Genomic DNA, 15,076 nt, shown 5'->3' on the forward strand with positions numbered 1-15,076 from the left:
TGATTTCCCCAGTGTTCAAACAGCAGCATGAAAGCCAGGCTTGTTTCTGAAGTCTGGCGCAAAATGTCAATTGCAACTTATCCCACCAGCCCAAGGATGTAGTTTGAAAGTGGATTCTAGAGTCACTGCACATCAATGGTGGGACTCTATGGGGTCCCTGTACCTTTTATTCAAGTAATGGCTTCTCTTGATTCTGTCGGTTTTTACTTTCAGTTAATGTCACTACGTAATCTGGGTGTACTCCATTGCAAAACAAAGACATGACACATATTGAGTATGTACATCAAGGAAATACAGTATGTGCAAATATACATCCAAGTACAAGAAGGGAACTATGCTGTAATTTTCCCATCACCATGTGGAATCCCCTTTTTGTCCAGGTCAAGGAAATCAATTGAATTACTCTGACAGGGCTTTTTTTCTGAGGAAGTATGCATTAAATACAGACTAGTTTCTCGTATTTGAGGTGACTAGGTAAAGAGGATGAGGAAATCAGAGGGTTTTTACACGGTCACTGAACAACAAAACTGTTATACTATGGATATAACTCTACTCTAGCTTGTTTAATAACTGTGGGTTTACCCTGCTGAACCAGTCCTGTCATGTTCAGCTGATTGAACACAATCAGTATCACATCCCTGTAATATTTGACTAAGACCAGAGAGCAAACAAAGTTAATTTAGGAAGGCTAGGTTATTGAATACACCACTATCAGACCTAACCTGAATAAGCTACGCAAATATGCACATGAATCGATCTCATCATAAGCATGCCCATGACGCAAGTAGTACACACTGCCCTTCTGACAAATAATATTTTGCTAAGATAAAACACTTCTAGGAAACATAGTGTCACCAGCTCAAACATGACATGTGCATTGCAACACCCACGGTGTGTGGATAGAATTTCCACTTACTTATTGTGTAAATATAGTGTAGTGTTAAAAAATATTTCACTTATACGCACATACAAAACACCCAACACGGTTTCTGTTTGTATATGCCCGGCCAGCAAACTTCCAGTGTGTCCGCTTCGTCATCATCTCTCATCTCGACAGCTGTTCGTGGCCTGTGGGGGAATTCCTGGTTCCTCGAGTAGACACAGCCTTTCCCCTGCTTACTTTATGGGAACAGGGGCAGGGCCAGTCAGATGGTTTTCCTCAGAAACTATTATGTGTTGATTCACTGTGAGGGGGCGTGCTGTTCACCACTCCCACTGTTTCCTTCTTACTGGGAAGTGACTGTCAGGCTTACCGAACGAAGGGAGCGTATGAAAAACAGATAGAGAGGAGGGAGGGCGACTGATGGGTGATGTGAAAGGTGGTGGTATTTAAGGTTCGTTGCTCTGAATGTCAGACAGTATGCTGTATCCTTCCTTGGGACTTGAAGGACATGGGAGAGCGAGCAGAACATGCAGGTGAACCGGGGAGGGATGGCTTACTGTATGTTCATTCAGTTTTGAGACTTACTGCTGATTCAATGCTAAAACATCTTTTTGTTGAGATGGGACTGCTGAAGAGTGTTTAAAGCTCGACCCTGCAAGAGCACAGTCCTGGGAGGCCTTTTATGAGGAGATGTATTAATATGTCCAAGATCTGGAGAGAACGGTTTCATTGAATGACTGGGGTAAGTATATAGTTAGAAAACAATCTCAAACTGCTCAGAGTATGATCAATTTAAAAAATATATACACTGGACACATTTGATCTAAAACTGTCAGAAATGCCTTTACAGAACTTTAAGCTACAAACTTTCAACATGTTTTAAGTTGTGAAATTCTTGGATTAGTTAGAAGTTTTCACAAAGAAATACCAACTTCCACATTTTCTGAGCACTGGCAGATGAAGGGTGTTAATGCTGTCCTCATACTGTGTTATGAATGAACCTGATCTTTCTGTGAGAGCTGTTTAAACTAGTGCAGGCTTTAAGACTGAACGCATTCCCTCATAGGGGAATTATTTTTCTGTAATAGACCGTAGAACCGGTTGTTTCCCAGTCCAACGGCCGGAAAGATAGGAGTTTCCTGAACGTGTTCAGGTGTGGCCTTCCTCAGAAAGTTCATTGTACTCTATTGCATGTATCCTAAAAGAATGTACACTCATACTGAATAAACCCCAGTGACTGAGATAACATTGAGGAATTATCTCACTGTACTGTCACTGTAACTGACTCCAGGCCTTGAACAAGGTGATTTTGCAGGTCGGTTAATATCAAACTTACATTAAAGAAGTCAAAGATACATCGACCAAGTGTATGTCAGTAATCACACTGTCCCAAAGTTCTTTTCCTGGGAGTGTATGGCCATAAATGATGAGTCATTTCAGGCCTCGACCAGAGCACTATCACCAGCGCTTGCATCAGCCCAGTGGATAGACTTTCATTTCAGTGGTTGAGAAGCATTTCAAGAAGTACTTAGAATGGTTGGATTTCCTCAGACAACCCTGAAACTCTCCATAGGCTCTGTCTAACCACAGTATTGGATTCAGTCAATCATAATGGCATTCTGGAGGTTTGTTTCCCACTTGGGTTTTTATTTCACTTACATGAAAATGCCTCTCAACCTGTTGCCAATTTATGAAAAAGTCTGTTTTAAATTACATAATGCATTACTGTATAATGCAAATGCTAACTGTGATTGATCACTGTTTAAGTTGAACTTTCCAGTTGCCTGTAATGGTCTCTTGCTCAATCTTCCATCGAAAGAAGTAGGGCTGACGTTATCTCATCACCACCCTACATTTCTTGAGAAATAGGGAAGGTCATGATTGACTTAACCTTAATGTGCTGCTCAACATCTTGAAGATTATATATCTTAAACCCACTTTTATTGTTAAATACAAAACTCTTTATGTTGTTTTATTGATTATGCATGGTTTTATTTGGGTTTTATTTAATTAAGACAGTAGTAAACTGAGTTGAAAATTACATTGATATAAGGATCATTCGAGGTTCCTGAGGACCAACTTTTGATAAGTGCTGTACTATGAGAACTGAATTCCATAGATGGTGGCGTCTTCAGGTGTCATCTATGGGCTCAGTTCTTTTGGAATGGTACTAGTTTGTCAGCCTTACTGCACACCACCGGAGAGCGGAAATCGTGACCATCAGAATGGATTAATACTTGTGTGGTTGCATGTCTACGCATTACTTTTGTTGTGTTTGTGTATATTGTTACCTTTCTTCAAATGATGATTGAGGAATTCATTTCAAATTGAATATAACATTACTGTGAATAAAATAAACTTGTAAATTACCAATCAGAGTTTATCAAGCATATTGTATATTGTTAATAAAATATATCAAAGTTAATTATTTCCTCTGTAATTTGTTGACGCTCATGACATTTCAGTTGAATTTTAAAATAGGCTACTGCAACATTTTAATACAGGACAAAGAGTGACAATGATTTTCAGAAATACAGGGGCTACCATGCAACATACAACGCACACATGCAGACCGCGTTTTTTCAAATCTTATCTCAGCTTTAGTTCCATAAAAATCTGCAGCCATGTCAGTTAGATAGATTACTTATAAACAATATGATTAACAGCAAACATCCTTTTCAATTAAAATGTCATGGGGATCTAACAAAATGTCCAGCTGCAACTATTGAAGTACAAAATACAAAACAGCATGTTGTTATGTAGACTTTTAAGAGAGGAAGACACAAGCATAGATAGTTGTAGTATACCAGTACTGGTTTAAAGCAGTTTTTGAGGTACCTATAGTGTCTCAAAGTTATTCATGTATATGCCATGCACTGTCCTCGGGGCCCTCCTGATAAACTCTGTACTTGCACATATATCTCCCACATGGCTTGAACAATATTACAGGATAAGGTCTATAGTAGTGGTTTTATTTTCACCATCCTGGTTTGCTAAAGTTCCTGGCCTTCAGGCTTCAGGCATGGCTGTGTATAGCGATAATAGGCAGAAAAAGATGGCTGCTGTTGTACCACTGGATGTGTAGAGTGAGGAAACCAGTTGGCTTATAAAACATTACTTCACTACCGTTGCTCTACTCTTACATTCAGTATTATGAAAGAGATGACAATGCCATGATTATCAGGATTTTTTAAAACTATAAGTTCCTCACCTCAGCATGTTGTGGTTTTTTCTCTCATGAGAAGTGTCTGCGAATGCATATTTTTATGTTTCTGAAATAAATAAATTGCATTCTACAAATATAAGCACTCCTTCCCTGTTATCACTCATTTAGGATACAATAAGGCCTCTGCCTGTGAGTCAAATATAGACAGTTGGCTATGATATGCACTCTCATGCATCAACATTACATAAATTCTATTTTCTAATTAAATAATGGTTTGACGATTTTAATTCAAAACATGCACTATACCGCATATACAGTGTGCAGCACAGTGGTCACAGGTAGGCTACATTTACTACATTAACTTAGTTAGTTTCAGAAGGAAAATGATTTACTTTTACTTTCTGATTTGAAACCAGGTGTTTTTTATTGGATCAGCTCATAAAACATGATGCATTGTTACAGTATAGATTAAACAACTTAATAAGGATGTTAAAATTAGCTCCACCTCAACCAACTACAACATTAAAATTATGATTACATGTTACAATATACAATACTAAAACGTATACTCTCACATGGGCAATTTTTATGTGTAATGTATTCTTTAAATACGTTAAGTTTACTGATAATACCTCTGTACTATTACTCAAGTAAAATTTTGGATCCAGGGCTTAAGAAGAGTGTTGTTACTTTTTCGTCGTAGTATTGCAATAGCAATAGTTATTCGTTAGTTGAGCTTTTGTTTACCAGTTTGGTTCATCCGTCCATCATTTGGCCACCCCCTTGATTGACAGTTTATCAGCCAATCACAATCATCAGAAAATCCACACAAACTTAAAACCTCATTATTCATTGGCCATAAGTAGTCGTCAATCAGTTACGTCACGATACTCATCCAACCAATTGGGAGGCAGTTTTTTGTAGAGAATGAGCAACAGGCTGTGTCCCACTGCCCCTGCTGAGAGTACCATAGCGGTCGGTGTTAAACCTGTATTTTGTCGGTCAACATTTGTAGTGTGAAGCCGCTGTGATTTATGGTTTTCTCGTTTTTGTTGAACTGGGGCTAGATAGCAGAAGATAACTGCATATACGTTGTTGTTTTTTTAGAATAACCAGATTTGTTCCAGGCCGTGGCATGGATGAGGTACGGCCTACCAGTGGTGCTCAAGCCCACGGACTGGTGCCGCTGTTTCCTCCTGGACTGCAGGCTATCTACGGGGAATGCCGGCGTCTTTACCCCGAGCAGGCCAACCCGCTTCAAGTTACAGCCATTGTAAAATATTGGTAGGTACCCCGTATTGTTGTTGCTTGTCTGACAAATCTGTAAGCCCTACATTTGTGGGACAAGTTTATGTAACTTTAGTGATGCTTAGACGTTTAGCCAATAGTTAGCTACTAAGCTAACGTTAACTTTTCAACTAACTACGTCCAAGAGCCCTACTATAAGTAACTGCTACTTTTGTTTCGGGGTGATTAAGGATTCAGTCATTCATTTAATTAAAATGTAGCTCACTACTTTTATAAGTTATGGGCTATGGTCTTTACATAGGTGTACTTCAAAGTAAACACGGCCCACTGAAAACAATAACAATTTTTGACATGGCCGATTGTTTTCATTTTATGCTTCTCACAGGTTAGGGGGACCTGACCCTTTAGACTACATCAGTATGTATAGGAGTACGGGCTGTCCAGCTCAGGACATCCAGGAGCATTGGCACTATGTCAGCTTTGGACTGAGTGACCTGTATGGGGATAATAGGGTTCATGAGTAAGTACGCTAATGTAAATACTTGACTTCCTGTTGCACAGAGGAGTTGGGGTAATTTCAACACGTTTGATGAAATGGATGAAGAGCTTTTTCTTCATATATATTCTATTCTATATATATATAATATTATTTATTTATTTATTTGAGAGTTTACTTTTCATTTAATTAATTTTACATTGTAAAAACCCTGGGAAATCTGTACATCACATCAGGCCTTTAAGTTATGCCAAATATTTGCTTATGTCAGGAGCCCTTAGAGTAGACCACCTACTGACTTAGTCAAGCATTGGGATTTTTACAACGCTCCTGCATATAATAAATAAAAGTACAGCTCATGTTATTTTGTTTACCCAGTTTCTTATTGTGTGTGTCTGTGTTAGATTCACAGGGGCAGATGGGCCCAGTGGGTTTGGTTTTGAGCTCACCTTTCGACTCAAAAGAGAGACGGGAGAGACTGCACCACCAACCTGGCCAGCTGAACTTATGCAAGGCTTGGCTCGCTATGTGTTCCAGTCAGGTAAAAGCACAGGGTTTATGGGAGGTTCAATAGAAATGAAATAAAGCTCTACTTCTTGTATCTTTGCATGGAGTAAGCTACACATTAAAACATCCCAAGATCAAGGCAAGCATTTGTTCTCATACTCTATTGCAGGGGTCTTCAACCTTTTTCAAGCCAAGGACCCCTTAACTAAGAGAGATAGAGCAGGACACCCTACTGCATTTATTGTATAAAATGAAGTTGCGTAAACTGGGGCTACAATAATGTGTAGGGCGGCCTAAAGTCTTTATACATACCTTTTTTGCATAGAATACTAAGCTATTAAAATAGCCTAATAATTGTTGGCATGCTTTTATAAATCAGGTTTTAATGTTAAACATACATGTGGCACAGTGAATCCTTAGAATTAACTATCTGTGGATGGCCTTAGTGACTACCTTACATAAAGGCCAGTAAGCAGTGGGGATTTAAAACAATACTTTGGAGGCCCCCCCCTGCATTGACTCTGAGGACCCCCTTTTGAAGATCCTTGCTCTATTGGTAAAATAAATTATAAATTAGTTTGAACAACTTTATTGTGGACACAGCAAAAATGATGAAGAATTATAATAATTCATACTCGTTCCAGTGATAAGGGATCTTTTTACATTTAATTTATTGTATTGAAATCACCATAATTTGTATCAAAATTATAGTTGGCTTTGTAAAAAGTTGCATGCTTTTAAAAGTTGTAGCTATTGGTCAGATTAAACAAGCAGTTTTGACATAGATTTTGGCTCTGGAAATGTCATTGTCATTTCCTGTTATTTTAGACTTTTTATGGAGGAACTGATTAATTGATTAATCAATGAAGTGACCAGAGGTAATGAGAAACATTGTTAGTTCCTGCCCTACATTTTTCATCCTTCACCTGTAAAATGTTTGACAAAGAGACACACTTTGTTAATAGTCTGGTAAATGATTTACTATCTGCACAGGTTTTGATAGAACAATTCTTTGGCATGCCTGCTTGTAACGTCTTTGTGAATGTAAAGAATGTGTTCTTTGTAAAGGTAGCTTGTAATTCCTGTGATGCATGCAAACATGCGAGTCTGCTGCAGGCAGCAGTCTTAGGTTTGTTGGAGCTCTGGGTATTGACAGGAAGTCTAATCTCCCCTTTCTTTCCCTTCGCCGTTTTAAAAGGATTGTTTTTACGAATGGCAAACGAGACCATTGTTGTAGTGTGTGAATGTATACTCTGTGTGTAATGGGTATGTACTGTGCTGCTAAATTCTTTAAATCGGTCGTGTATTATACTGTGCACAAGAAAGTGTGGTTGGGCCGGCCGGGGCATTTAAAAGCCATGAAAGAGAAGAAGGCTATTCTCTCCAGGCTCCCCTCTTCTCACCACACAACCCTTCTCTGCTATCCAGCTGGGGTCAATTTGCGCGTGGGTGGGCTGGGCTCCTGAGCTAAATGAAGGCTGATTCCTGGCCATCTTCCCCTCGCTTTATTCTTGGAGTGAATCTGGACTGGGTGCATGTTACCTCCCAAACAGACAGATTCCTCAGATGGTTTTTATGCTTCTTTTTTTTTTTGCCCCAGTTCTCGATTTCTCTTTGCTCGCTCTCATTCTCTCGCTGACCAGTGTCCCTTTTCTTGTTACTGCAACTTTCCTTTAGCAATTCTGCACCATAATCTAATGAAAAGTAGGAAAGTAGGACTGCTTCCCACTGGTGGCGGAAGTAATGGACTCTGGAGACTAAGACTCATGACCATGTGCATTCTAGACAACTTAAAACGGCATATATTTATTTTAAAATGAATGTCTACTTTTGTCGTCTCTTTTACAGAAAACACATTTTGTAGTGGCGACCATGTATCGTGGCACAGTCCACTAGACAACAGTGAATCTCGTATCCAGCATATGTTGCTTACAGAGGACCCACAGATGCAACCAGTTCAAACGCCATTTGGCTCAGTGAGCTTTCTCCAGGTGAGTTCAACCATGTGATATTCACTTTGATATTCACTTTTAAGTAACTTTAAATCAAGCACTTTTGGGATATTTTTGTCAACTAAATTAAAGCCGATAACGGGCATTTGGACAAAACATGGACCAGCACTAGAAGAGATGAAGATGACCATAGCACTGCAATTTTATATCAGTGATGATAATGACACATTTAGTTATCCTAAAATTCAGTGCATTTGGCTGAAATACCAAACTAAAATAATAAAAGTTAACACATGAAATAAAAACCTTTTGTGTAATCTAAGTAAAAATTCTGTTTTGTTGTCCAGTAAAATGATAGATCTTTGGAGCCCAAGCGTGTGTGTACACACATCTCGTTTTTTTAGTAAGTTTGAGGAAATGTCTTCATTCAGTGTATGTGTTTCTATGGCACCATGTTGTAGTGTCTCAGTGTCCTCTTTGCATCAAGTCACATCAGCTGTATTGTTAAATGAAAATATTATTATGCAGCTGACTAAACTCACTGTGACATTTAGTTAATATTACATAATGGCATCAAACATCAATTAAAAATGGTGAAGCAGCAACAGTACCCTAACTTATGACAGTGTGTTTTATGCACATTCTTTTCCTTTAATGCTCTTCACTGTCTCCTATAGATTGTGGGTGTTTGTACAGAGGAGCTAAAGGCGGCCCAACAGTGGAATGGCCAAGGCATCCTCGAGCTGATGCGTGGAGTCAGAGTGTGAGTACAACTGTGCATCAGTACGTAATTTGGCTAGATAAAGAAGCCATGTTTTTAGGATACTTTACATACTGGGCTGATATTTTCCTTAAGTTTTATTTTGTTTGTGAAGTGATAGTCAGAACAAGCTAGGTTATCTCTCTGTTTCATAGGTTGCTGTGTCAATATAAATGTCAGTCTTAGCAATTTTAGTATGTGATGGGATACTCATCATTTGGATTTGCAGTAAATATAACTTGACACACACACCATAAGTCATTATCTGTCCTTTTTTGTGAATTTGTGAACTCATTGTATGGTATTAGCAAATCAAATATAGATTACTTTGTTTGTTAAATTCCCTTCCAAATGGTCAGTCATTGAAGTGAAGTGAAAGCAGAAAACACTGTTGCATCGATGCCACTCCTGTAAAGTAAAATGTGTGGAGTCCAGTTTGAGAAATACATTGTGAGCAGCAAGTGAAGCGCTTAGTTACTTGTTCATTTATTAACCCAGTGTTAAACTTGATTAATGGTTAATGCTGTCTGGGACTAATGTTGAATTGTCCTGTGTACAGAGCTGGTGGCCCCTGGCTAATCACAGACATGAGGAGAGGGGAGACCATTTTTGACATTGATCCACACCTACAAGTAAGGCTTTATTAAGTTCTGCACACTCCGCAAAGTGAACTGTATTGTATTTATAGTGTGTGAGATGAGGAGTAGTCTTATGTGCTTGTGCCAGCCAATTGTTTAACATCATCGCAATCCCCTGTTATGTTGCGCAATTGGTTTATTGCGACCTGGGATTGGATAGATGGTCAGTAAAGGGTATTGGGTAAAAAAGTGGAGCTAAATTGTAAAGAGTTTAGTTGAAAGTGATGCAAAGGAAACAGATTGTCCATATAAAGATATAAATGGATAAAAGGAAGCCATTTATAACTTGCAGTGCTCACTTGGACTGGCCTGGAACAGGTCAAGGATTTATCCTGGAAGAGACAAAGTGACCCTGACACCTATGAATCATTTTAAAGGGAACCCTTTATAGATAATGTAGTGTTGTTTTACAACTACTTCTACATTATTTTGCTTTCTGACAGTATTTAGTGCCCCCTGTTGGCCCAGAAATCTGTATGCAATGTCTTCTTCTCATTTCTGAAAATGTTAACCGCATGTGAATTTTATGTGAGCTAGTGTTGATGATTGCGTATATTTCTTGCTCATCTAAGCAGGAGAGAGTGGACCAGGGTATCGAGGCAGAGGGCTCCAACCTGAGTGGGGTCAGCGCCAAGTGTGTGTGGGACGATCTGAGTCGACCGCCAGAGGATGAGGAGGACAGCCGATCCATCTGCATAGGATCCCAGCCACGGAGGCTCTCAGACAAAGGTATGCCCAAAGGAGTGAACAGAGTAGATCCTCTAATTAACCCAAAAATGCTTAACCAATCTATACACAGGAGTTCTGGTTTCATGCTGTCAGCAGTGCATGATGGGATAATTCCATGCTGATCTTTGTTTGTGTGTTGACAGACACAGAGCAGATCAGGGAGACCCTGAGAAAAGGACTGGAGTTTAACAGCAAGGCAGCACTACCGCCCATCAGCAGCCAGAGACAGAGCCACGAGAGACCTCAGTGGGTGTTCCTCCCACACACACACTAACATGGGTTTAGCTCAGCACAAGGGTTGCAGCAGGATAACTCCCTCCGCCATGTGCAATGACTCACAGTGCAACAGACATCTGAACTCTTATCAGCACTTTTCTTAGCTATCAGCATAATATGGTGGTTTGTCACTAATTTGTTGCCATTTTTCTGTCGAAATCGTTGCGTCATCTGCAAAATCAGGTAACTGCTCCATGAAAGGAGTTGTGAAATCTGTGTCTGTACATTTCCGTTTGCAGACAAAGGCCAAGGACCAGCCATTTCCTTCACAGTAGCTGTTTTTCATAGACAGCCATTCTCATATTGTTAACTGTACTATTTCCGACTTTCTCACTTTTGTCGCATCTTCCACTCTTTCTTTTCTCTTCCTTGTCTGCTTCTCAGGAGTCGGAAAGACAGTTTGGAGAGTGAGAGTTCAGCAGCCATTGTTCCTCATGAGTTGGTCCGAACACGACAGTTGGAGAGCGTCCATCTGAAATTCAACCAAGAGTCAGGCACGCTGCTGCCCCTCTGCCTGCGGTACTGCACCACTCTCTCTTTTACTCCCACACATGTTTTCATCCTTTTGGAATGCCCCAAAGACAGACAGATAAAAAAATAGTCCAAACATTCAGGTTGGATGGGTGCGGTCTTTTTCAGATGTTGAAAAGGGCCTTCTGCAAGTCAGACCCAAACTGATTTTCTTTCTTCTACTTTTGATTCCACTTCCAAGTGTCTAGAAGTAAAAAGCTAGCCAGTGAAGTATACATAAATGTAACCTGTTACATGAATACATTGATCGTCATGCATTCATTGTCAGTCAGCTTGTAACTTAAAGAAAGGATATGGACTGGTCCCCTGTATTTGTCTGGCATGTTTTGTGCGAATTACTTCTTTTCTGACCCTTGACTAACTAGAGAAGTCAGCAAAGGTTATTACTGTACATTGACACCATATTTGAGACACTTGAGTCAACACAGCTCATGTACAATAACTGGCTCTCTTTGCTGCTCACCTACCCAATGACAAGTGCATCAAAGGACAGGAAGTAGCTTTAGACGGACAAAGGTCATAATCTGCTGAAATAAAATTGTGATTTTCAGTGATATAACTTCTATAACAAAGTCGCATTATTATTGTGCATTAGCTATCATATGACCAATGGATCCTCACCATGTCAACTAACTTACATTTAAGTCTCACAAACATAAAGGCAATCTTAAAAAAAACATTTATAGCACATAAAAACGTGCTATTAAAACACAAAAACATTCATACACAAACGGTTATTGCATTACATGCTATGGTGACAAAGCAAATGGTAAAATGCATACATAGAAGTTTGCAGGATCTTAACATTTGTGTTTTGGCTTTCTCTGATATGCTCTGTGTCTTTTGAAATGTACACATCCGTTGCTAACCTTTTTTTTTTTTGGGAGTGTGACATTTTTTGCAAACAAAATGCCACCTCCCAAGAAATTACTGTTCAATAGGGTTTTTTTTGTTTTTGTTTTTTATAAATGCTCCTCTGGTGATGCTCCTCTGTACAGACAGGAGACAAACCTGTTTTATGTAATCTCTATCAGAGGAAAGAACAAGACCAAAGTTAGCTGACAGAGAGACCTTTGTGTGAGAGAGGGAGAGATGTGCCGAGAGTGAAGAGTGAGAACACGGTGTAAAGGGCCCAATTATGTGATACTGACATGGGGTGTTATTAGGTCAAATGTTACCTACAAACGATATCACTTTTAAATATCCAAAAAGGTTGTGGGTGATTTTGATTTAATCACAAAGCCACTATATGTTGTTTCTATCAGTGAAATTCGCCTGTCACATTTAAATTATCATAATGGCAGCAGATGCAAATATCTTGAACAGTTTGATTAGTATCTTAAATTATATCTAAATAGTTCACTGTTTCTGTGTTCTAATGTCTGCCAATAATCAGGGAAATTGGCACAAGTCCATGAAGTCAAATGAAGAAACATGAGACATAAAGTTTGTTTATCTTAATAATTTGCAAACATTTTAGTCCTTGCAGTGTATTTCTTCAACAGATTATTTCTTTAAAGCTATCCTGTAAGATGCTGACTGTTACGCTGTCACCTTAAGCGATAGCATGTTTTTGTAAATATCAAAATGGGAAAGTGGCTATCTTCAGTCATCACAAAAAACATTTTTATAACTATCCTTTAAAAGCTTGCTAGTACTTGTCACATGGTAAGAGAAGTATTCTGTTATGGTTAAAATAAATGAAAACACACTCAGGCACTTGTACTGACCTTTTGTAGTTCATACTGTACTGTATTTAATCTATTACAGGGGCCGGTTGCTCCATGGGAGACACTTCACTTACAAAAGTATCAATGGAGACACAGCCATTACATTTGTGTCTACGGGAGTTGAAGGAGCTTTTGCTACAGAAGAGCATCCATATGCAGCCCATGGCCCCTGGCTTCAGGTATACACACAGACTTGCACATAAAGTCAATGTTTCCATGTGGTGCTTTCATATTTGATGCATTTATTTGACCTTCTGCTCCCCTTGTATAGATATTGTTGACTGAGGAGTTTGTGGAGCAAATGCTTGGGGATTTACAGGAACTTAACACTCGTGAGGAGGTAAGTAAACCCCCTTGTATTTAACTTTTATTTTCAGTTTGGTTTTGTTCAACTGCCAGTTTTACCTTGTATATCCTTTCTCTTTGGATAGACAAAGTTACCAAAGGAGTACAGTTGGCCAGAAAAGAAGCTGAAGATCTCTGTCCTACCAGACTCTGTGTTTGATAACCCACTGCAATGAGACAGAGACACTTAATCACCAGCAAACTCCAACACCCCCCCCACCCCCCCCACCCCGCAAACACACACTTCCAGAGTGGACCATCATGAACAGGAGACCTCTCAGAACATGCAGTGACCCTGAGCTGTCAGGGCACACAGATATGTTGTTCCCACACTGGGCGGCCAATTTCACTCCTGAAAATGATGTGAGGGATGACCTAAACACTTTGACTGTTACTGCATTCTCCGACAACATTTCTCTGAGGCCTGAATGCTTTCAAGAATGTCAAACCAGCCTGTCCAGATGGTTGACCTGTAAAACAATAATTATAGGTGACACACTAGTTGTAGGGCAAAACAGGATGTTGTCATTCCTCCAGTAAGGCCTGCCAAGGTCTAAGGTCCAAAATATACGTCACTAATACAGTTGAGAGTGCATCCTGTGATCACCAGACAGTGTCCCAAGCGATAACTGTTGCTGTTCACAAAAACAGTTTTTATTTATTCCACTGGCCTTAGAAAGGACGGAAAAGTCACATGTTGAACAATTTTATCAGTGTTTCTTTCAATTGAGCTCGTGTGTAGTATATTTACAAATGCTGGTCATTTTTCCCTTATGTGTTTGTGGTCATACCAAAGTTTTAACTGTTGGCAGTTCGCTGCCAGTACCGTCTGTGTGTCATGATTCTGTAATAATGACATGACAGGCTGAGCTATGATAAACTAATATTCACTGCCTGTTTGTCTGGGATAATCCAACAAGCATCGGACCTGTTTTCCTAGGTATCTGGCAAATGCAGCAGGTATCACCACCTTTTTTCCCCTTAATCAAGAACAATACACTCCTGTATTGAGTTTTTTTTTTTTTTTTTTTCTCTCGCATGATGATGCGTGTTTTAAAGTTATGAAATGCATCAAAAACTGGGAATCTGTGGTCAGTGTCCTCAAGTGTTGTCTACAGTAGCCACATAAATATGAATTTGGTTTTGTTCATCAGTAGGACCTGCCTAAAAATGAGTTGGATTAAAATTCCTCAGTGCTTTGTGTTGAAAAAGGACCCCATATTCTTTGGTGACTCTTAATGCTGCCTACGGCTCCTAGATTGTTAGAAGTGAATCTGACCTTCAAGGCTGCCTTGTTCGGTCTTTTTCTGATACTGTCATTGCATTCCATTTTAAAACAAAAACAAAGAAAAGACTACTTTTACTACAGTTTCTAACAAAAATGTACTCTTATACAACGTGATGGCTTCTTATTTTTGTTTGTATTTTTCTATTAAGAGTGACAAATGTAAAGTTTAGACATCGTTAATATGGTATTTTGTAATTACTTTTGTTATGAATGAACTGCCTGATTGTAATCCCAAGTGCATTAAAGCGTGTAGGTATTTACACAAATAAAGATGGAACACTAATGCACAAATACATAGGATCTTATTTCATTTAAATATTTTGTATGTAAATGGATGCTTTTATCCATGTGTTTTACAATTTGCCTCTTATTCAGCCATTCACAGACAAACACACCAATGCTACCATGTCAACATGGTGGTTGTGTATACAGTATAGTATATTGATACAGGATTATTCTATTTTTTATGTTCCTATTAATGCCTATAATCCTATAATGGTGATTATTTAATGAATAATAAAATATAT

General features: G+C 39.0%; 1 protein-coding gene across 5 annotated transcripts; it reads left to right on the forward strand.

Moving 5' to 3' along the window:
* Positions 1–1,302: 1,302 nt before the first annotated feature.
* sufu (suppressor of fused homolog (Drosophila)) lies at positions 1,303–14,842 on the forward strand. Of its 5 annotated transcripts, none has more exons than XM_031304700.2 (13): positions 1,303–1,416; positions 5,157–5,333; positions 5,683–5,817; positions 6,198–6,334; positions 8,149–8,291; positions 8,930–9,015; positions 9,572–9,644; positions 10,226–10,379; positions 10,523–10,625; positions 11,040–11,174; positions 12,957–13,095; positions 13,188–13,256; positions 13,348–14,842. In XM_031304700.2, exons 1-13 carry the CDS (start codon positions 1,349–1,351, stop codon positions 13,435–13,437), a joined length of 1,509 nt encoding a protein of 502 aa, XP_031160560.1. In that variant the 5' UTR covers positions 1,303–1,348; the 3' UTR covers positions 13,438–14,842. The 5 variants fall into 5 exon arrangements, with proteins under 5 accessions (XP_031160560.1, XP_031160554.1, XP_031160574.1 ...); XM_031304694.2 differs by having other exon boundaries at positions 1,307–1,416; positions 10,223–10,379; XM_031304714.2 differs by lacking the exon at positions 1,303–1,416 and adding an exon at positions 1,423–1,625 and having other exon boundaries at positions 10,223–10,379.
* The last annotated feature ends 234 nt before the right edge of the window (positions 14,843–15,076 follow it).

Source organism: Sander lucioperca, chromosome 15 (assembly GCF_008315115.2).
Source record: "Sander lucioperca isolate FBNREF2018 chromosome 15, SLUC_FBN_1.2, whole genome shotgun sequence".
NCBI lineage: Eukaryota > Metazoa > Chordata > Actinopteri > Perciformes > Percidae > Sander > Sander lucioperca.